The 27,252-nt window shown below is 42.1% G+C and overlaps 1 protein-coding gene across 1 annotated transcript in view; it reads left to right on the forward strand.

The window, feature by feature from the left end:
- The window catches only part of KCNH8 (potassium voltage-gated channel subfamily H member 8), a 191,847-nt gene that overhangs the window by 152,177 nt on the left and 12,418 nt on the right, over window positions 1-27,252 (forward strand). The window contains exons 12-13 of the mRNA XM_044449406.1: window positions 20,089-20,127; window positions 23,538-23,896. Of these exons, the coding sequence (XP_044305341.1) occupies window positions 20,089-20,127; window positions 23,538-23,896 (398 nt within the window). The remainder of the gene's footprint in view (window positions 1-20,088; window positions 20,128-23,537; window positions 23,897-27,252) is intronic.

Here is a 27,252-nt window from a genome sequence, read left to right on the forward strand (position 1 = left end):
ATAAAGCAGCTACAATATAATGTACATTTAAACACATCTTTGCATACGACACAGCAAAATGCTTCCTATTTATACGTGCACAAGGGGGAATCACAACTTAAATCTTATGCATGTTTAGACAGATAAAAAATCCAACAACTTCTACTGTTTCCCAGCCAACAAGGGATGCACGGATTGCATCCTTAAAACATTTCTGTGGAAGTCAATGACATATTTTTTTCACATGCCAGGGCCATCCACTGCATCTGAATTCCAGTGGAATAATAAAATTAACATAGTGAAGGAGGACTCTCTTCTGCAAGAGCTTGTTTTGTAACCCTTCCGGAGAGGCATGGCAAGCAAGGGGAGAGTAGAAACCATGACTTCTAATGTATTTGCTAGCTTCCCATGGTTGTGTGAAGCCCAGTTATAGACTAGTAGCTCAGGACCTGGAAACCAGGTGGTACTAGGAAATTCATTCGTTCATATAAAGCAAAATAAAATGAATTACTTGTGACACAGAATTGTTGTGAAATCACATATGTAGAGGTCTGACACTCATGATATCCTAATATAAAAGAACAAATTTATTTCAGGTACGGGTTCCATGCTGAATTTAATTAGATGTTTCTGTCAAGCTTCGTATTGTTTAATTTCTCTCAGTAGTTGATAACACATCTACATAAAGAGGCTAAATAAGTATCTGTGGCCTACTTTATGTGTTATAGTTTTAGCAGGTAAATATTACCGACCTTGTTCAGTTTAGCACCTACTCCAAGCCAAAGCTGATCACAATTTTCTGTAGTATATTTTCTTGGTATTATTTACTGCCATTTTTAGCCCACTTTCCAGACTATTATTGTCTCCCAAGCTGCTCACATCAATCAGGAAGAAAGACCAATCCTGCCATCTGCCTTATAAACTAAAATGGCAAGTTATGCAAGAGAATGGGAGTTGAGGGAATAGGAAGAGCTGATCGGTTTTTCAAGGCACTAAGACAATTAAATCTCTGCTTAAACTGGACTAGAGCTTCTTTTCCCTTCATTTCTGCAGTTCCACGGCAGCTATCACCTGGAGCTAAGTGTTCCTACTGGCAGGGAGGGGGACACACATGTCCTGCAGTTGATGAATTGGGCCAGATTGTCCGCCTCCTTGGCTTGATGTTATCCCTGGGAAGCAGGAGTTTCAGCCTTCTGGGGACTCTTGCTCCTGGTGATTGCGGAAGCCATGCATACGCTGCAAGCATGGATTGGATGTCCATGCAGAATAAAAATAATATCATATGTACCCATTAAAGCAACCCCGGTCCTTGCACATTGGTATGAGTTGCTGAGATTGCTAGCCTTCAATCAGCAGTTGGAAAAACCTAATGCATTTGAAGTCTTCTGAACTAATGAATTCCAATATATTCAAGATCTGTAAAGTGTTCCATGATGTCATTTTAATTATTTCTTGCCATGGTGAAGAGTGCTCAAAACATTAGAAGATGCAAATCTATGCAATATATCAGCTGGAATGTGCCTGAATACACACAAACCCCACAACATGTCTGAATCTTCAGACATCAAATATTTTCATTTTCAGTTAGAAACAATAAACAATTTTTGGACCAAAATGGTAGAACACCAACACAAATTGACATGACCTGGGAGCCAAGAGATATACAATGTTTGAACACTAGCATTGTTAGATTAGGAATATTGTTTCTACCACAAAACTGGTAAAGCAGATAAGCCACACAAGCAAAGCTGTTGTTTGACTGGCTCTTTCCCACATCCTTTTACTCTCAATGTAACAATGGATTTCAGGTTCAACTGACACTGAGTAAGTGGATCTTTCCTCCATCAGCTTCCAATCAACCTAGGAATGGTTTCAAGTTTTAGTAGAGATCTTTTAATAGAGATCACTTAACCCATTTGAGACTACATCTGTCCAATGTCAGCTTACAATCAGCATAACATATTGCACTCTAATATGTTAAATTGTTACAAAGCACCACAGTGGCCATAATTAAGCCAAGTTTGCGTAAAAGTCAGGTGGCTGGAATCTGGGGACATTGTTTCCTAGTTTTGCAGGTGACAATGCAGTTGGACTAGACTATAGGTCTACTTATACGTAAATTGTGCAACAAAATGTAAGCCTATGGAATGGCATCCACTCAGGAAGCCTCGTGAAAGATAGAGCCATATCAACAGAGCAGAATTCACTTCTAACTATGATGAAATTAGCAGGTTGAACATTATGATGAGCTTGATCTCACATCAGAGTTAAGAGCTGAGTGTTTAACTCATTCTCCCCCCCCCCCCCCCCCCCCCCGCACTAATAATACAATTCTGCATTGCTGTGTTCAAGGGCAAATGAACAATAGGCATGCTCCCAACTTAAAAGCATTCTAGAGTGCAATCACATGCATGTCTGCTCAAAAGTAAGACCCATTAAATTCAGCTGACCTGAACAAATTCAGAGTGTTTACAACGCTGGTGAAAATCCACCAGAAATTGCATCAATATTTCTCAAATTAAACCCAATCTGTCTGCCTAGTATTCTGCAATATATGGCAGATTTCTGTGGGATGGTTCCACACTTGGATCTAAGGGTCTGTGTTCCAAGCCCGCTCATCTCTCTTACAGCTGGTGCAGAAAGAACCACACTGCCTGGCTCTGCAAGGTCAGTCCATTAAACCCAGAAAGAGGGCAAGGGGGTGTTTTTCAGGGCTGGGAAGTGGAGGAGGCTGGCGCTGCCAGGTTGTGCAATGTCCTGATGTGCATCCTGCTTCTGTTTGGAGAGAGAGAGTGCACAACCGTCCCACCATGGAAGTAGCTATTGATAGCCTTAACTTAATTTAGCCCTTATGTTTAAGACATAAATTCTATCTAATCATATAACTTCTCAGACATCCTCTAAAATTATGCCTCCAAATTTGTACTTTCATATAATTTACTCAGTGTGATCCCAAAAGAAATTAGGCCCAAATGTAATCAAGAAGATAAATACATAGGAACAACCTAGGCAGATGGCATACCGTGGAGCACAAAGTATCAAACTGCAAGTTAACATCCTGTGACAAATTTTTAGGGCCATGGATCTCACAATTGTGAAGCAGGGTATCTGAGAAGATGTGAGCAGTTCAGAGGAAATTGGCTTCTCTTCCTAAAATACTCAGTTTCTTTATGCTGCCCGAAAATAAAAAGCCAACCTTGTTTCCTGCTTAGAGCAGATTTTTCAATTTCTCATTTGTACTATTTTATTTTATTTCATTATTTTTTGCAAGCATTCACAGCTTTGAGGAACCCATTTTGCTTTTATGCAAGCTAAGATTCATGTTTCTTTCATTGTTGCATATGGTGAATGAAGAACATTTGAAAAATACCATAGAACACCTTGTCAAAAATTACTCAAACATTTCCTAACCCTACACAGAAAACATGCAGGCATATGGAGTGAAATTCAATGCATGCCTGCTCAGAAGTCATCCCCAGTGAGTTTAACAGGACTTAGTTCCAAGTATAAGAACATATGAGACTGCAACCTAAAAAGGACTTAACACTGAACATCCAAATGTTGTGAGTGTCTAAAATTTCAGAAATATGCCAATGAATGCTCACAGCCGCATTAGGATATGCACTAATATCTGTCCCATAGAATGGGAACATAAATATCTGCATTTGGAAACTCAGTTGAGATTGCTATTTTGTGACTGCAAGCATCCACCAGCTTTTGGGCATACATTTGCCCTCTTTGGATCTGATGGCCCAGATTCGAGCACATGCTGGATTCAAATAACATGATGAACAACCCTGTGGTGTTTCCATGATGTGCAGATGTTTGCCCAGAATAGTTGGTCACATAGTTACATGAGCACCACAGTTTCTGAGCTCCCTGCTCCAACCTTCTGGCCTTGGAAAACATCATGGAAGCCCTTTCCCTAGTCTTGCCTATGGACTGCATTAGCCTTCTTCTGATTGGTTCACTGTAGTCCTGTGGTGGATTCCCCTCTTCTCCCTCTTGAGTGTACCTACAGCTCTGTGGCAGAGAGATCCCACCTCTCCCAGCCAATCCATATTCAAAGAAATCTTTATTAAAAGAAATTAGACAGTTTTGCTGTGATTCTTCCTTCTCCATCTGGGTATTTTCATGCAATCTTCCTATTTCCAAACATAAACAGGGAGACTGGTTCATCACTTGGCCAATGGTACTAAAGTGAGCAAGGACACTTATATTGCCAGATAGCTGAAGGCAGCAGAGATTGAAGCCTAGAGGTGCCTGCTTCCATGGCCAGCCTTGCCAGGGGACTCTATGGTCTTTCCAAACCAGCAATGGTAAAATGGCAATCCCAGAACCAGATAAGCAGAGAGGCTGCAGTGAAGCATGGAAACCTCAGAATAGACTATTGATTCTGTAGTTTCAAAAAACTGATCCTGGAACACAGGTACTCCTGGGTCTGGATGACACAACTGTGTCTGGACAACACAAACCCACAACATTAAGATATCTGTTCTCTCATGTCATGAGAACCCACACATCATGAGAACGGGACTGTGCTGACTGGGCATGCTCCTTGGTATCTGCACATGCAACTTGCACATCTGCCAGGAGGGGCCCTTTGCATGTACAACCACACACAGGTTTCCACACAATCAATAAACTTTATCAAGCAGGATTTACAATTGTATGGACCTTTCCCACATACAGATATGCACATGAAGGCGCCTTCTCTAAACATATTCATGTTGTATGTGCATGTGCATGTGCCAGGAAATGGGTCCCACCGGCACAAACCCTCTCATACATGGATTGAACATTGGGTTGTTGGGTCTGAAGAGGGCTTTTGGAACACCCTTGTCTAGAAGGGCAGGAAACATCTTTCTTACAATCTTACAATCTAGGGTGTAAAAGAGTAGATATATTCTCTGATAGATGGGGAATACAGAGAGCAAGCTTACATACATTTCTTGGGAAAGAGTTACAAAAATGGCAAAATGAGCTAAGTGCTTCAGAGGAGCCTGATGTTGCTGACAGACAACAATACCCCAGTGGTTGGCAATATTATCAGAAGCCAGTGATGTGTGTATCCACACTGTAGCATTGTTATTGTGCTGCTTTTCCTGTGGATTCTTGGGATGGCTCAAGACTGCAAATAGAACAGTGCTCGCGCGCGCGCGCGCGCGCGCGCGCTCTCTCTCTCTCTCTCTCTCTCTCTCTCTCTCTCTCTCTCTCTCTCTCCCCTGCCTCTAATGCCTACTAAAACATTCACATCCACTGGCTTTTCAGGGCATTAGATCATGACATCACTAGAAGCAATGCTCACATTTGCATTGCTAATACGAAGTTCCTTGTCCTTTTCCTCTTTCTTTGCAATACTGTCTTCTAGCGAGCTTCCATCAGTGCTTCTTTCGTATTTGCAGATAGTTTAGAATGCAACTACATGATTGCTTAGAAAACTTTGTTCACCGCAACGCTGCATTCTTTACATGGATTGCTGGTTTGTAATTTCCTGAATGGCCTATATCTTAGTTCCGTTTGACATCTGCATGTGTAATTTTATCCTGGTAGTGACTTATGCCAAGATGCCACCAACTGTCTCAATATGGTAAGTCATTAGACCTTTGCTCTGAAAAGTCTCTGTGTTCTCCAAGTAAATCTTTGCTTCCCTTTCAGTTAGTGGAGATAATATTCATTAGAATTTTATTTATTTATTTTTATTTATTAAAACATTTCTATGCCGCCCCTTGCCGAAGCCTCGGGGTGGCTTACAACACAAAATAAAATACAATAAAATACAAAAATAACAATATAAAATAAATAGCAATATAAAAGAAGTCGCCCTGGCCAGAATATGTGCTTGTAGGAGAGACAATCCATTGCTCTTTATTAGAGCTTGTTTTCCCTTCGTCTTTGCCCTTTCTAAGAAGCAGACTTGAGGCAAGCATGCCCTGGCCACCCATTGGCCTACAGTTAAAAATAAACCTTCCCTGCATCATGCCGCATCTTCGTTTACTTCAGGCATGGATGATGCCTTGCAATATGGTCAGCTCCAAAGGGAGAGAAGCATTCCTGCAACTCACCATGCAGCATCCAGCATGCTGAGCTCCATCAGCATGGAAGCACGTGTGAACTTCTCTCCAGATGTTTGGCACACAAGCTATCCAGACCTCCTTTCCATGTAGACAAAGCAACGCCTATGTGAAAAGAAGCAGGCCGCTAGAAGAAGACATGGGCGAAGTTAGGTATGCCCCATTTCTTGTACATTGCAGCACAACTACAAAAGAAGCAGCTACAGAAGAGGGGGAAATGAGTGGATAATTTGTGAAACTGATCCATGCGCCACAGAGATTATCATCATTCTCTGTGTTTTGATGGATTTTATGATGTGATAATTATATTAATCAACGTTCCCTGAGTGCTAGCTGGAAATAAGAACAAGGATGTTATGGACATGGAAGGACAAAGGGCACTTAAAATAATTTTAAGCCTATGGCAAGATTTCAAATAGATTTTTGAAGAGTTCATAGCTAACGATCCCCTGTTGAAAAACTTGCAAATTCTGCTAGCAAACTCTGGTACTCTTCAGTTTTGCTGGGGGACATGATATCATAACCATGAACTAATTTGTGAGTTGATGCCAAGTGAGATTACTACTGTGCCCCCAGAAACATCATGATCACACCTTTCCCCTGTTGCTGCTGTGAGATTTAATTCATCTCTTAACACCAAGCATTGTAGCAGCCCGGTGACTCACAGGTCTGCTGTGCCATTCCACAAACTTTAATGAAGTCCCAAAGGAAGAGGAGAACCTCAGGGGAAAGCATGGCTCTTTTGCCTTTGGTTCACTTAGGCACTATCAATACCGGTCACATTGTGGAGAGAAAGATGGTTTGCTGGAATAGGTAGAGATCTATCTTTGCCAACAGGACACTTAATTAGCCTGAATCTGCTCTTGCAAAGGACTCAACATAGCATGATCTCACTTTAATGCATTGCCTTCCCACCACAGACAAAATAAAATATTCAGACTGAAAAAACGATGTATCTATGTAGGAGAGAGAGAAAAGTGAGGAAATAATGCACACAATACAGAAATATATCTCCTATGAGCCCACCCTTAATAAGAGGTGCCCAAGTCCCTTTGGCTTCGAGTGAGACTCTCCTGCAGCAGGTGAAAGCTGAGATCCCAGGGTCCCATGTGGCACGGCTCTCCCATCACAACCCATGTTAGATGGATATTCTGTGACTGCATGGAGGTCTCTCCCCTGTGCGGGTGTTCGTTTAATGTGTCCCACTACCTAGGAAGCACTAGAGAAATTATCTGGAAAGGAACAGAAGGGGGATAATATCAGAGCTTGAGCTACATGGAGCCTCTTGGAGCGTGGGTTAGGGCCTTCCCCACCAATTCTTTCATTCCCTGTCAACTCTCCCCACTGCTTCCACAATGGGAATTTACTGCTGGGGGCAGGGGCTGGCAGCTCAGTGAAGGAGGGTCACTGCCCTGCCTCGTTAAGGGAACAAGTATATTTGCTTGTTTCAGGGCTTGCCCCACGAAGTCCAAATTCACAGCTGCACAAGCAGCGGGAGAAGCTTATGCGAAGGACTTTGCTAGCCTGGCTGCACACGGAACTGAAATGGCACTGGGGCCCATGCATGGGTGAGCAGGCTTGGATACTGCCTATGATTTCCACAGGGGTGTTTCAGGCTCTACCCTCACTTTTTTAGCTTATCCAGGGGTCAGAGCTGGCTGCCCATTTGGCAAAGTCAAAGCGTTACTGCAGGCAGCAGAAGCTGGGGGTGACAGCAGTGTTTTAGGGATCAGTGCTCTATGCCGTTTGCCCTGTACCCCCAAAGCAAGCCTTCAGGCATGGGGGAGGACATGATCCCAGCAGCTGCATTAAAGAGTCTGGTGCCAATCTGCCAGGCATTTATAAAGAGCAGGCACTGCCATGGTCTTCATCTCAGTCTTGGATCTGTCCTGCAGAGCTGGCCAGTAAGTGTAAAATCTCTGAGAAATCCTAGACACTCATTTTTGGCATGTAACATTAATCCGATCTGCTTTTTATGAAGAGTACATTTAAAGATATTTGCTGCATGTTTTTAGGTCAGGCTCTTCTGCACTGAGCCCGTCCTCCCTTCCTTCCCCCTGTTCTGGTGTGCATTTTGGCTGCCACATTGCAACCCTTTTGGCTTATGGACATGCTGTTCAGTGGGGAAATGTAGGTGGCTGGTCTGCACTTTCGCCTGCTGTAATTCTAGTTCTTACACATACTGGAGATGGCACAGCATAGTGGTGGCAGCACAGGCCTGTCCACGTTTTCTCTTATCTGTAGTGCCAAAGGTATTCCTCCTACCCTTCTTTTTTCCCATGGTCAGGATGCCAGCCAAAGCCTCCAAAGAGATTTCAAGCCCTCTTTCCCTACCGAAGCTTCCTGTCCTTCTGTTCAGCGGCTTTACACAATGTGTGTCCATGAATCAGGTTTTGGCCAGAGTCTCCTGAATGCAAGACACTCCCCAAATATTTGCTTGTAATTAATTCATGCTAACTGCATTGGCAGAAGTTGGCAGGAACAGGGAGCAGGAAGAAATACTTTTGTTGTTCTCAGTTTTAACAGATGTTCAATCCACAGAAATCACCAACTGGAGCTTTTCTTGGCATGGAGCTAAGCTTTTATCACTTCCTAATCAATGCACATCAAACACTGTGGTTCAAGGGGCAGCTCCAGAGGCTGGTTCGTAAGTTGGCAACCATAGCTGGTGATTGAAACAGTAACATTCAAGTATTAATTTTAGCATCTGAACCTCTTTGAACTTGCTCCCTCCTTGTTCACCTCACTTCCTAGGATTATGACATGAGGCATCCGATTATAAAGCTTAACCAGAGGGTTACATGTTGGGGGAAAAATCCACAGTCTAGTAAAGCAGCTTATCTGTGTTTTTAAAATATGGCTCAAGCAGGTTATAAAGCACAGAGCCAAGCATCTTTTCAGCCAGAAAAACCATCTTGGGTTCAAAACGCATGTGTTTTGTGATCTAAATGCATCCCTGTTCTGGTAGGCACTGATGCTGTGGAATCACAAGAGCCTTAATTGAATAGAAATGTACAGACTTGGAAGGAGGAGATACAACCCAGCACACAATATTCCTGGAATGAGCCACAGAACTAAGGAAGCAGGGCCTGGAGCACCGGCTTGAACTCAGTCACTTGCCTGGCTGCCTCGGGCAAGTAATAAAGGCCTTGGTGGTCCAGCAGAATCCTTAATCTAATTTTAGAAAGCAGCCGGCTTTGTCCGTAAGACAAAGATAGCTCTTGTGTCTTTCCCACATAACAGCCTAAATTCAATAGAACTGCATGCTAGCGGCTGTGAATAATTCTTAAAGTATGCAAGAATGGAAAGAATAGGCAACAAATGCCACTGACAATGCATTGGGGAAATACAGAACCATGTAAAAGGTAGATGCCCACTTTAAATCACCCATGAACCTACCTGAGATGGTATCTAGCTTAGTCTACTCTGACTAGCAGATTTATACAGTTTCACGCAAGCATCTTTCTCATCCTTTCAGCTGGGGGTACCCAGCATAGAACATGAATCTGCATACAAAACACCTGTCCTACCACTGAGTTGCATCTCCTCTTTACTTACTGTCTGGGCTGGTTCAAATCTAACCCTAAACTATGGTTTAACACTAGGCACACAAGCCTTCCCCTTCTCTCCCCCCCCCCCCCTTCTTCACTAGGACAGCCACTAGGAGTTGACTAGAAGTATCTACTTCTATTTTTAGCCAATCACAGTTTGTCACTTCAAATCATGAACTGTGATTAATCTTACATTGATTTGTTTGAACACACTGCGATTGGAAACCATAGTTTGATGTTGGCTTATTTGTACAAATCAGAGTTAAAGCTAACAACAGTTAGTCCCATTTCAAAGCAAAAACAAACTGAAGTTAGTCGAAAATGGAAGAAAATGCTTCCAATTTCCTTCTCATAGCTGTGTTGGAAGAAAGAGCTGGGGGAGAGCATAAGTCGGAGGTGCATTCATGTAGCACTAAACTATGATATAATTTCTGGAGCATGGCTCAAGAAGCCCTAGCCAGCCTTCCAAATTCAGCTTTTGGAGTTTTGTAGGAGTCTTTTAGGTCTCCAGACCTTGCACTCTAGAAGAGTTTTCTCCAACCACAAGAAGAGAATCCACACTATCATCTCATATGGGAGGTAAGAGGGCATTCTGCTGCACGTGCCCATGGGAGAGTTCTTGATATGATCTCTGATCAGAGGACACAGTGAGGATTTGGGCAGCTGAGCTACAGCTGCACTGCACGCAGAGCTCCTGCAGGGACAGTAGATGCCACACAAAGCCAAGGACTTGCACAATGCGGAGCACAGTTGCACCTTGCTTCCTGGTGGCACCTGAGTAACTTCACATGGCAGTGGTGCCCCCATGAGCATCCTGGGCACTGCACGAAACAAGGGACTAAGCCAGCACTAAACCAGTGCTGGAAAGAGCTCAGAGAAGCCTGGAGCGCCATGCCTCTCTAGGTACAGAAATGATGAATTGGCAGTGGGGGAAGCAGGCCAATTGCATTGGTGGACATGTCTATTGACATCTGGTCCATGAATGACCTAATAAGGCACAATTTGGCTCCTTATCCTAAAACTCTTCTGCTCCCCTCTCCTGGAGTATAGGAAGTCTGAGTTGCCAAGTGCTGGGGACCTGAGTTTTCCCTTTAATTCCTTTCAAACAACAGACTGTCTTGTTGCTTAAGAGCACTTTATTTCCTATATAGAGATAGCAAACTATGGCCACCAAAAGATGAGTCTCTGTGGATGAGCAGAGTTATTCAGTGAACCCAGACTAGAAACTATTTTGAAGAACTCTCTTTTTCAGTAACCCTGGGCACTACCTGTCTGCACATGCCCCTGTAGGGAGGGGCTAGTCCCTTAGACCTATGCAGGCCCTTCTTTCCTGATGCCATTATTATTATTATTATTATTATTATTATTATTATTATTATTATTACTATTACATTTTTATACTGCCCATAGCCAAAGCTCTCTAGGCAGTTGACAGCAATAATCATAGAATCACACACTCAAGTCACCCATCCCACTTCTGCCCAGGCCTGCCCCTGCTTAGCTTCCAAGATTAGGCAGGATCAGGCACGTCAGAGATCCAACCAGGCTTCTCCTGTTCCTGGACTTGAACTAGACAACCCTTCCAATAGAGGACAACTTCAGAGAATGATCCACTGGGAGCCCTTTAGATAGAGTACTGTCTCCTGCAAAAAGAGAAAACGTGACCACTCTAGATGGACCTCTGTCCCAAAGGGTCAAGCAGCAGCCATCAGATACAAGTAGCTGCTACTGCTTTTTTTAAACATGCCACTGTATGACACCACAGTGCTTTTTAAGACACTGCCGTGTCATACCTTAGCAGGCTATGATATAATGCTAGTGCTCTTTACTGTGTTTAAGCCACAAGCCTTCTACTTTTATTAAGACATTTAATATTTAATGAATTTTCTTCAAGACATATAATTTAGACTTCCCAGTGTAAATGCTGTGAGTTCAGTCTTGCAAACATTGCTTCTCCACAACCTTCATTCATTTGACATATTTATGAATTCGGGTTGTACAATAGCAACTCCTGAATCATGGATATGTTGTGTTATTAATCCAAATATTAATATGAATATCAATGCATTAGTATTGAAGCAAGTGTAACCACTAGAAAAAAACTTTGTGAACCAAAAGGCTATACACATGGATTCCATATGCAAATAATGAACCATTTCCATTAGCTTGGTGCACTTCAGAAAAATCTTTTGAGGGCTGTTGAAATTACCAGGCTTCCTGGTTTTCCTAGTTTCAAATATTCAGGATTATGATTTTATCTTAAAATCATGAAATGAATTAGGAGCAGAAATCAGGCTTCCAGATGGCAGGGGGAGGGCTGAGCCTCAGCAGCAACGATGGTGGCAGATGTACAGCTTTGATCGGGTTTCAGTGGTGGCACAGGCAGAGGGGAGGTCTCAGCAGACACACAGGAGGCAGCTCTGCACCATTAAACTCTATGGCAGCCACCCCAGCTTGTCCCAGCCAGTATCACTGGCAGGGGTGCTGGGAGCTGTAGTCTGACACTCGGGGGTATTCCAGGTTGGGGGACACCCCTCTATATTTTCCCCTGCAATAATTCAGAGCTATGCTATGTGACTTTTCTTCTGTTATACAAATTAAGGAAAGATTTTGGAGCAGAAGGTTCTTCTTTGGTTTGTTTGCTATTTACATGGCCTTTTCTACCAAGAAGGGACTGCTGGAGGGAGGCATCGGCTCTTGGGTGCAAGATGCCTACAGTTCACGTGGGATGCATTAAACAGCCCCAGAAAAGAAGCTGCAGTAATGCAGAGAAAGCAAGCTGATGAAATGAAAAATTAAAATTCAGGAAATGTTGGACTAGGAAATTGTCTGGAGAATATTATATTCAATTATTGAGATTAGTTACATTAACAATTATAGCTGACCTAAGAGGTCCTTCTGACTGCACTTGCCTCAGAGGGATGCAATCTAGGGATTTACATATTTCATTCAAAAAATAGCCCTCTTGCTCAAGGAAAGCAGGGAGAGATGAACATGTATGAGTCACTAAGCTTTTAGGTGATACAGTAATCCCTTGTTATATGCTCATGTATTTTCCATTACCACACTCAAAAATCCCTAGGAACAAAGCATATGGCATTTGAGCTACATTCATATTACCAACATTCACAAACGGAATTTTGTACTTCTTAATGCTAAGCATATTAGCATTCAATTTGAGTGCAAAGCCATTCTAAGGCTGGGTTTGTGTTTTTACATTTTTAAGCAAATAGGATCTAGAATACAAAGTATAAAACAAAGAATTCAGTGGGTGTGTAATCAGTATCTTTGCATGCCCTCCCTTATCATCCTTAATTTACAATAATTTTAGGCCACCCTTTAGGGTAGAAAACAGTGCATTACAAAATAAAAGCCACACAACACAATAATAAAGGTTAATAAAACTCTGTGACAGTAACAAAGAGACAACCCAAAAGTACTGAAAGACAAAGGCAATTGCAGTCAAAACCATCAGCAGTTCCATTAAAACTGAACAGAGCTGAGCTGAACCAAGGAAAACCAAACCAAACCAAGGAAAATGCTGTATCTGGAGCCTTTTCTTCCACGGCTGTCATGGGGATTGACAGATTGCTGTTGGAAATGCATTTTAAAGATATGAGGCATGTCTTTAAAATAGGTCCTCTTTTTGTACCAGCCAACCTGACTGATTTTAGACATAGACCAAGAAGGCCCTCCAAGTGTGGGGAGGCTGGTATGGATTTAACTAACTTAAAGCAGCTGAAGAAAAGTTGACCCTTTAGACGTTTTGGCCTACAACTCTTCATTGGCCCTAATCAACATGGCAAAGGCAGACTGGAGTTGTAGGCCAAAACAAAAGGAAGGCCATATGTTGGTTCCCCTCCACTTTGCTTTAATTCAGTACTTTAGATTGAGCTTGGAAACAAAATGGCCAGCAGTTCTGTTGAATGAATGACGTGTCATATAAACCGACAGCCGAGCTCCCACCTGTACTCAGGTCACCACATTCTGTGCCATCAAAAGTTTCCAAATTCTCTTGAAAGACAGACTCACATAAAGACATTCAAGTGATCCAGCCTGCATGATATTATGCATGAATAACTGAGGCAAGGTTAGAATTCTTCGGATACGGATGCATTCTGAATACAACCTAGGCTGGTAAAAAGCAATCCTTCCAATGCAGATTCCTTGTTAATCATGAATGCCCTTAGTTCTTTGAGGGCAGAAATGGTTGCAACCCTTCTGAAGGACTATTTAAAACCAGCTAGCACCTCTATTCCAAGTGCTCTCTTTCCTTGTCTTATCTATTTCCCTGTCCGCAGCAACTCCAATTTGTTTGTTCTAATCCATCCCAGAACTGCCTCCAAACTGGTTCAACGGTTCTGCAGTCTCTTTAAGATTAATAGATAGAAAGAAGAGGTCCATAGACATGAGTCCATAGACATGACCGTTTAGCCCAAACCTCATTTTCATCTCAAATTCTGCCGAAACAATGGCATCCTTTGAGCATGCGTCAAAACCTTTATCCACAAAATGTCCTGAAATTTTCTAGAAAGTCTCCTCCTTTACAGTATATATATGCATTCTCTTGTCATAATACAATATTATAAAGACTGGTGAGTTCTTTCAAATGTGATTTGAGGGAGTAGGCTAAGGGAATTTAGGTGATTTTGCTTGATTGTGTGCTCTCAATCATAATATATGGGGCTGTTTCATTCATAAATACTCCTTTCCAATTTGAAGATATGTATGACCTTCCAGGGCTGCATATTATCATAACTTAAGAACTCATTGATTTAAAATAGGAAAAAATGAATGGATAATAGCATGCAGATCTGGATATAAGTCATATCTTTTAATTTTATAGTGAAGTGTTTTCTCAGCTGATAGGGTTGCGTCCCCAGTGAAGTTTGCAGACTGTGCAACACTCAGCTCTTGTCCCTTATCAGGCCATTTGTCTTTATCTGGCCAGTAACTTGGGAAGCCAAAATAATTTTATTTGGTCAAAATCTGACTTGACTATGGTGAAGCTTCCGCCAGCTCTGTACTACACTTGAGGAAGATGCACCTTTGTTTTGGAAGGCCAGTGATCCTAAATGGGAGGGTTTGCATGATACTTTAACCCCCCTGGGAATTTTACCCACACACACTCAGAGTAATGTTTCTATGTGCCTGGCAGATGCATATAATAGACCAGCCTGTCACAGCTTCTTGACTTGGGACTGGAACACTCCTTGGGGCATGTTTATGGCAGAGTAGCCCACTTAGGCTGACATCATTCATGTAATTGTATTCCTGATAACAATATATGGGTGTGAAATCTGGACAGTGAAGAAAGCAGACAGGAGGAAAAATGATGCATTCAAAACGTGATGTGGGAGGAGAGCATTGCAATTGCCCTGGACTGACAGAAAGACAAGCAAGTAGTCCTAGCTCAGATCAAGCCAGAGTTTTCCCCACTAGCAAAAATGGCAAAACTGAGGCTGTCAAACTTCGGACATATCATGATGCTAGGGAAAGTTGAAGGCAAAAGAAGAGAAGATAGAATAACTAAGAGATGGAGTGATTACATGAAGCAAGTCACAACCTTGAATTTAGAAGGGCTGTGCAGGGCTGACACATATAGGATATTTTGAAGGGCTTTAATTCATAGGGTCGCTATAGGTCAAAGATGATCTGATGGCAAACAACAACATCCCACTTAGGCAAATCTCTCTAACCTGGTTTCCTCCAGATGTGTTTAACTACAACACATAGCAACATAGCATCCTCATGGGCAGAGGATAAGAATTGTAGGCCAACACATCTGGAGTATTAGGAAAAGCTGGTTTTAGGCCTTGGTAGAACTCTGACAAGTCTCCGTGAAGAATAAAGCATGACCCTGTGGGACTGGTGACTGGTCGGTGCCATGTGGCAGGCAAGGGACATGAACCCACTGCCCCTTTCGAGCAGGTTGGCCCTCCGCAGTGGTGAGCATTAATATGTTTAAACCACATGGTGTATGTTACTGTTTGCAAATTGGTGAAAATGTGAATCCAATTCTCAGCTTTAGTTTATCATATCTGTGCCTCATGTGCTTGTTCTAAGACTGGTGGGCAGGTTGCCATGATTAGAAAAACAAAACTAAGTCTGATGTTTAAATTTCTCTTTTAACAACAGCAACAAAAACTCCTTATTGATGTGACACTTCCTCCTCAGTGAAGTATCTCCTTCCTTAGGGGTAGACAAGGCAGCCAGCACCCTTTAAAAAGGGTTTAAGAGATTAGAAATGGGGGCATTTCTCCAGGTTTTCTTATAATTAATTCCTCTGATATTAAATGTACTGAAAAGGCAGAAAGGGGTAACCATGGTTATGTAAATTCCATAGCCTCTAATTTTCCTACTGTTTACTGCAGCTGTTCCTGTTATTGCTTGGACCTGTATTTCTGCTTTCTCTTTGGAAACAAAGGAGAGTTAATAGGGGCAAAGAGAGAGGGGTGGGGGGGATTTTGAAAGAACCGCGCACAAGTGTCACCTTCACAGAAAGCCAGATTTATTTCAGGTTTCTATTTCTTAAGTATTGATTTTCATACTTTATCCTGGTGCTTCACATTTAGCAAATAAGCTCTAATATTAATATTCATGAACTATTAATCTAAAGTACCAGAGAGGTGCAATTCATTTTTCTTTTAAGAGAGTTAACTGTGTGTACTTTCTGTATGAACTGAAACTGCTTGCGCAGGGACAGTGAATGCAAAATAAAGCTGCAAACCGATGAACACTCGCTGGGGAGTTGGACGTACTGAGTTATGGTTGATATGTATATGCATATGGTTGGCCTGCAGGAGGATTTGATGCTGAGGCAGGTCTTTTAAAAAATTAATCTGCACTGCCATCCAATCAAAGCTGAGCATACTAAAATAAGCTTTGTAGACTAATTTGGACAGCAGAGTCGAGAGCTTTTGTAGTGAAGCAGCCAACAGACAGATTTGAGGGTTGACCAAGAAAGCTGCTTCTGCTCACAAAACAGGTGGACTGGCCCTTTTCAGCATCTCAAGTGCAAGCAGACTGTGTCCACTGAAAATGTGCACATATTCTCAAACATATGCTCACATTTGATTAGCACAATTTGGATTTTGCATAGATTTCAAAAATGCACAATTTTAAAAATCACCCATACTTTAGTCTAGGAGGGACATTTGTGCAAATTTGGGGGTTCCCTTTCCACATTTGAGAGCTGTTCATCTGTTTCTAATCTAACTTTTATTGTGAATTTCAAATATTTTCTTCTGTACATTATTACATTACATCATCATCATCATCATCATCATCACATTTCTATACCATCCATCACTGATGCTCTCTGGGTGGTTCACAACATTTAAGCCACCCATTCAGATGTCAACCAGGCTCACCCCTAATAACTTCTGAGATTAGGCAGGATCGGGCACTGCAAGCTATACAGAAGCTACGAGTTCTACAAAGGTGCATGAATGCCATATCGCAATGGATATGCTTAACCTTTATGTAATGAAGCATTTGTTTTGTGCAATTTCTCTGTTCATTCACAAATGCAAGAGCAAATGAAGGAGAAGGAGAAATGTTCATTCTCCCATCCCTAACTGACAGGGGAGTGCTCAGAAGTAAGTTCCACTGACCTCAGTGGGGCTGACACCTCCTAGGTGTTGAATTCTGGCTTGAGAGTGCCGCTAGATGTCATATGCAAAATGAAGGAGCAAGATTTGCCATAGGGTGCAAATTTAATCTGAGCCAAGGGACCTTCCTTGTGTCTTTTTTTCCTAATGTAAGCTTCTTCTCCTCCCTGAAGCCCTTTGCTCCACAGAGGAAAATGTACAGGTATGAGTACCTGCACATACATTCAGGGGAAATAGGTTCTTCAAGGAGGTAATTTAGGTTGGGTAAACAGGACATAGGGAATGCTAAACCCTTCTTCCTCTGACCATGTTCTTGGTCTACTCCTTCTCCATCAGTGGCTGCTTTTAACTTAAAGAAAGCCAAATGCATGAGATGCCTGCATCATGCTTTGGTGAATATATAGACATGAAGGCTGGGTTGCAGAGGGTGGAAGCTGAACTCTTTGGGGAAGGGGGAAATAGTTTCTGTCTCTTTGAGGACCCCCTCCTTGTCTTCCAACATAAAAGCAGGAAATTGGGAAGAAACGTGGAAAATAAAATCACCCATGAAACACCTTCTCTTTAGCATGAGTCTTTTGAAGACAAGATTTTACTGTGAAAGTTCTGGCTTGGTTTTCAGCTTTCCCCTCTCTCCTCCTTGGGTGGCAGAACCTACCTGCACATAGGTAGTGTAACGTGCAGCCATCCAGGGAGCAAAAAGAACATCCATCCACAGGGTACTTACTTGTTTTCTTGATAGGATTGGATACTTTCACTTTTGCTTGTGAATAACTAAAGTTGTGATCCCATGTGTTAGACAATAAAATAGCAGACCAGTACTGAGGGTTATAGGAGGTTTTGCTGTATAAATATGCATAGGATTGTTCTGTAAGGCATTTATACTTTTGAGACTGAAATCCTATGTATGCTTGCCTAGAATAAGCTCCACTAACCTGCATTAACATGCATGCAATATACCAGATAATACAATGTTCAAATGATGATTGACATGCCAATTTTTCCCAAGGATGAAAATCTGGAGGTGATTCCCCTCCCATCCCAAAGGCTTCAAAATGTTCAGAGATTTTCCATCTCTGATTTGATCCTAAAATTAGGAATCAGAAAATCTCCAGTTTGAATTTTGCCCCTGCTAAGTACTTAGTAGGTGACTTTAGGCAAGTCTGCCTGTTCCCCTCCCTTTGTGCTATACCATGTTAACAATTCTGTTAATTACATCAGCATAATGTTTGTGAGGGACTGCAGGTGGCGCAGTGGTTTAATCCGCTGTGCTGCTGGGCTGGTTGATCAAAAGGTCGCCGGTTCGAATCTGCACAACGGGGTGAGTTCCCGTTGCTCCGTCCCAGCTCCTGCCAACCTTGTAGTTCGAAAGCGTGCAAATGCAAGTAGATAAAAAGGTACCACTTCGGTGGGCAGGTAACAGCATCCCGTGCACTTTGGTGTTTAGTCATGCTGGCCACATGACCGCGGAGACTGTCTATGGACAAACGCTGGCTCCCTCGGCTAGGAAACGGAGATGAGCACCGCCCCCTAGAGTCAGGCATGACTGGACGTAACGTCAAGGGGAAACCTTTACCTTTACCTTTTTAATGTTTGTGAACCATTTCACTTCCTATCACTTCATGTAAGTACTCTGTCAGTAATAAATATTATGAGCAATGGGAAAATTCTGCCTCTGAGCTGCAGTCCTCTCAGTCAAATTGAACCCGGAGAGACTTAACACCTTTATAAACATAGATCATTGCTGCATTTCAGCGAGGTTTGAGAGACAGACTTAGGGGGCCAGGGCCATATTGGCTGGCTCCACCCTTACATCCCAGTGTATCCAGTTCCCACCCCCAAGTTGAACAGGGAGTCTGAAGGATGAATGTGAGTAGGACACCCCTTCAGAACTCGGGTCTCAAAGCAGCAGGGTCAAGCATGCACAAGGTTGTCAAAGGTAGGATCAGCTTGCAAAGGTTTCTTCCCTTACCAGTGTAAGCCCCTGAATGTTCAGGCAAGTGCCCAAAGAAAGCTGCACAGTTATATTTTATAGACCAACAACCTCTGGACACTGAAAGAGAAAGGACTAATGTGGCAGACACTTTCGATGGTTTATCGTTACACTTTGGAAGATCAGGTTATGCATCACCCAGCAAAAGAGAGAGGGGTGCAAGCTGTCTCCTAAGAAAAAGTCTCCTGAAAGTCACACTGTGTTACAAAGCGTGAGAGGAAGTAGCGATTAATAATAAGAACATCAGCATTCAGTGGTTCTGCTCAGAAAATCCTCCACAAGTTCAGGTGGTTTCTCTGCCTACGTTAATAAATTTAACTTGGCAATCTCACAAGAACATCACAGAGGATCATAAAATGACTGAGGCACAATCAAATTTATGTTCCAAGCCGAAACAGTTTTCTAAAAACTATTAAGCTATATATTTATTCTGATCCTTAATAATCATGACTAAATCTATGGAAGCAAGGTTCATAGCAGCTAGGTTTGGAAGGACCTCTGCTTCAGACAACGCTATATCATGCCAACATCAGTTGTTCTTGCTAGGCATGTTATCTTCCATCAAATGTACAATCATGCCCATGAGGAAGCTATGCATATGAATATAACACCATGAAAACCCGATACTTTTCATTGGCATGAAAATGGTGCAGTTTATTGGAAATCACCTCCTAAGAAAAACATTAGGCTTTGATATCGTAATGGAACAAGCCAATCCTTACACACACATACTTGTATTCGGTTAATTTCCTGAACGGACATGAAAGATATTTGCTGTGCAATTTTCCCTTTATGTGATCCTATGCTCTAACATTTCTACTGGAAGCCACTGCTGCACGGATCCTGGTATTTGCTACTTCCTCTGTTTGTTGTTCTTTCAGGTAATCACAAGATTATCAAACAAGTCTGCAATCTGTCAGGTATGGTTGTCTAATTTTAATATAATGAGCTTAATTGTACATCATAAAACACGTTTGGCCGAATCCAAATCCCTTTAAAGTCAGAATGCCCCTTATGGGCCCCAGCAAGTACTGTACTGAACTTTTAAAGAAGACCTTTATTTATAATGCATACAATTACATTGGCATGGATCAATATGTGTGTTTACATGGCCCTTTGGTACCTCTGTATTTTAAGATTAAGCCCTGCATGAGTAGTTGCTAATTATATGAGTGTGAATACATCCTGAGATGTGAACATTTTAAATCTGATTAAGTCTTAGTTTGACTCCTGTCAAAATATGATGTAGTTTGCATGCCAATTTTTGTACAGTGTTGCATCTCTTCAAGAGATCAGTTTCAGTTATGTTCTGTTATCACATTCCAAATATTGACTCTTCCAGTACTTAGACAAGATGTTTTTCTTTTGAAATCGAGATCAGGACAGTGATTTTGGAAACTTTACTATGTAATTACTCCAACAATAAAATCAGAATAGTTGGAAATATGCTGGAGGGTTAGGGTTTGGATTGGAGGCCAATTTTTCCCTAGAAGAAGCGAGGCATTTCAGATCTAACAAGGATACTGGAGCTCAGGTCTCTCTGGCAGCTGTCCTTCTCACCTGGAAAACTTGATCTTTACTCCAAAGTGTAGGAGAACACTGTGATTATTCCACGATGAATAGTGAGACAGAGGCTTTCTGCACCTGCTTGGTGTTATTCTTTGTTAGTGTGATGTTGCATATTATAGGGTTTAACCTTGGAATTGAATATAGACTCTCACATCAGAATTCAAAGTAGAATGTAGAATAGAATTCTGCTTTCTGTAACATTGTTCCTACCCTTTTCTTCACATACATTCTGCCATGGAAATAAAATATATGGTGTAACTGGGGAAGGATAATCTTATTTTTCCCATTTGAGGCCAAAATATGAGAAGTTTGGAGCAGAGTGTTTTAAATCTGATCCAAATCTTTGCTCGTTCATTTGGGAAAGTTACTATCTTTCAGCCTAGTCTGTCTTGGAGGTAGTTGTGAACATAAAATGAAAGACAGACAAAAGACTAATATGAGAGAGAGAGAGAGAGAGAGAGAGAGAGCTAATATATTTAAGATAAATGTATACTGGATAAGGAGTAGCCAGCATAGAGTAAGTATATACTGTATTATTGAAAGAAATAGGATTATATGTAAAGTCCCTGATTTGAAACCAAACTCTATTAATACCATTATTTTCTTTACCAAGAAATGTTATCTACTTTTCATACTTAAAAATTCACATACTGCCTCTTTTTAAAAAATTCTGCATTAAAATTCACCAACACTAATGGAGTTTTCTGCTATTCAGCAATATCACCCAATTTTACTGGGTTTTTTTAAAGCTATACCATGCCTATTGTCCCTGCAATTTAAATTTCATTCAATTATATTTCCCCCCAAAGAGCTCATCCATCTGTTAACAGGATCATGGAGGTTGTATTGTTCCTAGAAGGCTTCCGTTCAGGGTATGAAGTAGTCTGGGACATGGAAGATAGATTTTTCAGTAAGGTTGTCTATACCATTGTTTCCTCTGGTGTGAGTGTAACAAAAAGCCATCAGGCATTCCCCTTTCCCCTGGCCAACTGGGCAAACTCCCACCCATAAATTCCCTGGTCCCTAAATTCCTGGACCAGACCCTGGATTCAGCACACGATCACCCAAGCATCGGGAACAAAATGTTTATTAAAAGGATAAAACACAGGGATAAAGGAAGATAAAATACTGGGGTTCAAAGAGATACAACAAGGTAAAATGAGGATGGGGGTGCTGGAAAGCAACAGATTGTGGACCAAGCCAGTCAAACAACCCCTCACTCTTAGGGACTTGTTGTATCACTCAGACTCAAAAATAACAAAGCTGGCCCTCTTCTAACCCAGACACAGAATAGCTACTGTCTTTAGCCTTCCCACATGCAAGGCATCACGGGGCTCTTCAACACATAGTGGAGCCAGGAAGCAGAATGGAACCCCCAAAGAGGAACAAGGAGCTTTTCTGTCCCCTGACCTTTATACCCATCATAGCTGACCACTTGAGTCATGGGGAGATGGTCCATCTCCCAATCCTTTGATGTGGCCCATTTGTTCCAGCTGCCGGTTGTTTGTGATTTAGCTCTGCCATCTCCAGCGTCCTTGAGTCCCCAGCTCTGATACTGATAACTCCCGGGAGTGCATCACAAAGGGCATGAATTATTCCCAGGGCCTTGAACATCAGATTCCTGCTGAGTTGGCACCAAAAGTTTAACACTTAATAGTTAGAGTCTTAACCCTTTGCTTGATCTAGAAGAACCAAGATACCTGCTTTATGTTACAGTGAGAAGCTATGACTGGCTTAACGTTTTGCTGCAGGGCAAAGACTCTGTCCACCTGTGCTCCCTCTGCTTGATTTGAGGGGATCTAACCCCAACCCTCCCCTACCACATACACATACACCCACTCACCCACTTCAACAGGATCTCCTGACTCTCTGGGGAGTGTTTTCAGGAGCCTGGAGGAGCTGCTGTGGAGAAGAGCGGGCAGCAAAAACCACTTGCACCAGGACACTTGATCCCCTGCCAATCTGGACCCAAGCCAATGGGGAGTTGGCAGGCATGGGGAACTGAACCTGTCTAAGGCTGCTGGTCTGATTTTGCTAGAGTTGTATTATATGTTTGGTTGCTTCGTAGTATTACTGTGCATTTTTATGTTTCTGATGATAGTTTTCTTTTGCAAGTCTGGAAAGCAGGGTCAGCCTCAGAGGCTGACCAAGCTGGGCACTTGCCAAACTCTGCAACAGGGGAGCCACTGCCAGGTTTTCCAAGCAATGCTCCTCCTTAGCCCTTGCCTTTGCCCCCTCCTGGCTGATGTTGCCTGTTCACATGCCTCTTCTAAGCCAGTAAACTGACAGGAGCAGAGCAAAAGCAACGCTCTACTCCCCCCACCTCTCTGGGTGGCTCCATGAATTGCGCCCACAAGGATAAAGCGAGCAAATAGGGAGCAGCAACAGCAGTGAAGAGGATGTGTGGCCGCCCAGTGTGGGGCCAGCTGAGGTCACGGTGCCCAAGGCCCCCAAATTTGGAGCAGGCTCTGTTTAAAAGGCAGGATGCATGTCTACATGAATAAGCTGAATGATTAAAGAGCATGGTATTCTTTTAGGGGTAATATAGCTCTGATGAGACTAAAATCAAGTAACATTTCCCAGTAACATTTTCATGCCATTGACTATGTTTACATGAACCTAGTAGAATCAGTTTAAAAAGCCGAAATGCCTACAAGTGGAACATCTGTGGGCTCTTGGTTTGAGTCAGTGAATGGCATCATGACGCCAGTGTGCATACATGGCCCATTTTAATCCCAGTATGAATTATCCACTACTTTAGGCAGACCCCAAAGGAAATGGCAGCATAACCAAGAGACTTCCATCCATTGTTGAGGATGAGGAAGAAGAGGAGGAAGTTGCAGAAGAAGAAGCGGCTACTCTCTCTCCGGTCCACACAAGAAGCACAGCCTCTTCCCAGCAGAAAAAGTCAGGAAGCAATAAAAGCTATCTTGGGATAAACTTGAAACAGCTGGCCTCAGGAACTGTCCCCTTCCACTCACCCATCCGAGTTTGCAGCACAAATTCCTCTAGAACCAAGCACGAAACCGAAATACATTACTATTCCAAAAGGAGAGAGAAGAACCTGAAGCTGCACCTTTCGTCACTGAACAGCATTGGTCCTCCGGAGCTCAGCCCCAGGTAAGCAGTAGAAATACCTCTCAGCTGGCCTTTTTTATTCTCGTGCCATCATTTTTTCCTATGGCTCAGACATGTTTTCCATTATTTGATATTGATGCTAGTACTATTATTTCCTTGATATGTCATACATCTACAGATCTGCAATAATTAAGGGCACAGTCCTATACATATTTAGACAGAAAACAACTGTAGGACCCTTTTCTGTCTAAACATGCATAAGATTGCACCCCAAGGCACTTTCACTGAAGCAGCAATATGTCCAACTCTCTCTGTCCTTTTTACAGAGAACTTTCAAAACTCTTAATTAAAGTCAGAATATAAAAATCAGTATTCTATACAGAAAACAAAAAAGTACGTCAGCCGATGCAAAGTTCATTGTGGAGATCAAGCATTAAGTTAACGAAACTCAAGCAGGGATGGGGGTGTTCTGGCATTATTTTCAAAACAAAAAAGCAGCTTCATTTTCCAATGTTCTTTCAACTGTCCTCTTGAAATGCTTTCTATCTTTTTGTCCATGTGTGAGACGCAAGAAGAATTATTAAAGTCTCTAAAGTGTTTCTGAGCATTAGAAGCAGTGCTTTTTTGCCATAGAATGCACTGGAACAGAGTTCCGGCACCTTTTTTCGACAGATTTTCCAAGTTTTAAAAATAACTTTGATAATTTGATGTTTGGTCCACATGGATATGAATCGCCCTGTCAAGTGTAGCAGGTCGGCGGCAAAATCATTAAAATGGTGCATGCGGGCTGCTTGTGTGTCGGATCTGATGCATGTGTACTTTGCGCTGATTGTGATGGCGCTGCTTGGCTTGTGGTGCTGCTCAGCTTGTGATTGGTTGTGTGGTCGCGCGCTGAGTGCTTACTGCATGAGGTGACCATTATGTTTCGTTACACAACTGACATGTGTGGGTGTGTGTACAGTGATTGACTACATGAGAAAGGTAAATAATTTCATGAGTTCCGGCATCTTTTTATTACAAAAAAAGCACTGATTAGAAGTAAATGATGGGTTTATATTATGTTTTTAAAATGTATATCCTGCTTTTCCAGATGAAATGATCACAAAAGGCATTTTGAGCTACTGGACCTGACTGATCTAAAGCTTAGGCAGAGTCCCTTTATATGCTAAGTAGAAGCTTTCCCAGGCCATGGCTGCATTTATACAAACATATCTAAGCTGAGGTAGAAGAAGCAATGAATTCCCGAAGTGCAGACAAGACCCTCAGCAGATTTGACTTTTGTGTCTGCATACTGGCATGATGTGCTTCCGTAAATGTGCCTTGCTTGCTAATAGAAGAGAAGGGGCATTTAATAAAGCAGATATCCTTATAGGGAGCTAAAATTCTAATTAATAACTTTTTATAAATTGCTGAAGGTTAATTTTTACTTGTGACAATTTACTTCCCTTGTGGATTATGCACTCTCCCTCCAACCCTCTCCCTGTATGAAGGAAATAATTCAGTCAAAGCTCAGGTTCTGTTTCTGTACAGCACACCAGTTTCAGAATAAGATCTTGATACAGTCATCCCCCGACCCTCCCCAGAAATGAAAAACACAAATCAAATTCCCTGCATCTATCGCCATAGCAACACAGCCATCTCCCAGGGTTGGGCAGTCCAAAATTCTTTCTCACTTCGGAAGGCTGCATGCACTCTCCTTTTATCCCTCTTGCTCTTCAAATGTATGAGCAGTCCCACAGGAAGAAATTAGATCTGACACGAAAGATGAAGGCTTGCAGCAGTCTGCCTGACATTTCTTCCTGGTGCCAGTCATGGCCCACTTTCATTTCTGGAAACAAATACTTTGGATTCACAAAGAGGAAATTTCACTAGAAAGGGTTAAGTCTTACTGCTTGTGGCTATACTACAGATGGTTTTTCCTCACCGGTGCTAGCGTCCAGGCATGTAGTTTGAAGTTCTTCTCACTGCAAAAAAGAATGGTGATAATTTCACATTCATCTGATCGTAAACTCATCTTCTGAATGGCAATTTGTATGCTACCACCCATGCACAAAAGAAAGGTCCTAGCAGGTTTGGAGAAATCCCAAGGTTTGGAGAAATATTAAAAGGAGGAGGAGAAGACCCAGAACTACAGAATGAGGACCATCCATGCCCAGTGGCCATAAAATTCAAATTTACTTTTGAAAGCAAAAAAAAAAAAACTATGGGACTGGGGGAAACAGAGGGGAATGGAATATCTTAGAAGATGGTATGGCTGGCTGACCTCCAAGCGCAGCAATTCCATGCTAACGTTTTACTGTAGGTTGTTCTCATTACTACTATGCATCAAATTCAATGCATACATGCCATCTAATTAAAAAATCATAGACACTGTTGCTCCTATTATAATACATCCATATGGGTAGGAATTTGCAATTTATTTCCATTTTGTATTATTACTTTTAGTCAGCGACTAGCCCAAATGAGCTTCAAATGAGCTTCAAAACTGAGTAGGAATTAGATTTCCCAAGCCCCAAACCAACACTTCACAACTAGACCACAGTGGCTCTTGAACAGCAGAGTTTTAACCCATTTGAAAAAGTGTTTCTAAAAGCATCCTTTGTTTCAAAACTGGTTGCCATTTGGCATGAGAGTAGAGGATGCTGTCTGAAAAATATAAGCCCAGCTTTGGGGAAGTGCAGCTAGCCCATGGGTGGTCTTATTTTGGCAGCCGCTGCCTAGATGGTCAGGATAAGCAACTGGTTGTCACCTGCCCAAAGAACATGAGTGAGGAGAACTATACAAATGAATAAATACAAATAAAGAAACCAGCTAAATAGATAACTACATAAAGTCAGTCATTGTTTTGTGCTCTGAAGCATCTTCTCTATGGATTTCATCAGCCTCTGACTGTTGCATGCAATATACCACAGTTAGTTTCCGAAGGCCTCCCTATCTGGGACTTTCCCTGGCTGTCATCCTGTTCACAAATGGGACTGTGTGCCTTCAACGGTTGGATGACAAGCAAGTGCAATTTGCCACATTGTGGTATGTACACATCAAGGAAAGTTGGGACGGTTGATGTCAGCTAGTGGTACTGCTGCTGAAGGCACAGCATGTTTCAGAAAGCTGGCTGTAGAGTTTTGCAAACAAAACAGAAAGGCAAGAATTTTTTGTGTGGTTTGACTGCAGCTAAGTTGCAGATACAAATGAAATTTGTCTGGCAACAGTAGAATAGTGCACTATTTTCATAATTGCTGCCATATTTGAAGGATGTTTTACAGTAGCTGTAAAAACTATTGTAGGAAGTACCTGAAGCTGCTAAACTTGTATGCAGCTCTGTGAGTAAATAAATGTTTTGAAGGTAGCATTACTAAGAAACCAGGGAGGGGATGGGGATTGGGAAGAGAATGTTGTTT

Source organism: Varanus komodoensis, unplaced genomic scaffold, assembly GCF_004798865.1.
Source record: "Varanus komodoensis strain SLA01 unplaced genomic scaffold, ASM479886v1 scaffold58, whole genome shotgun sequence".
In the NCBI taxonomy this organism is placed as follows: Eukaryota; Metazoa; Chordata; class Lepidosauria; order Squamata; family Varanidae; genus Varanus; species Varanus komodoensis.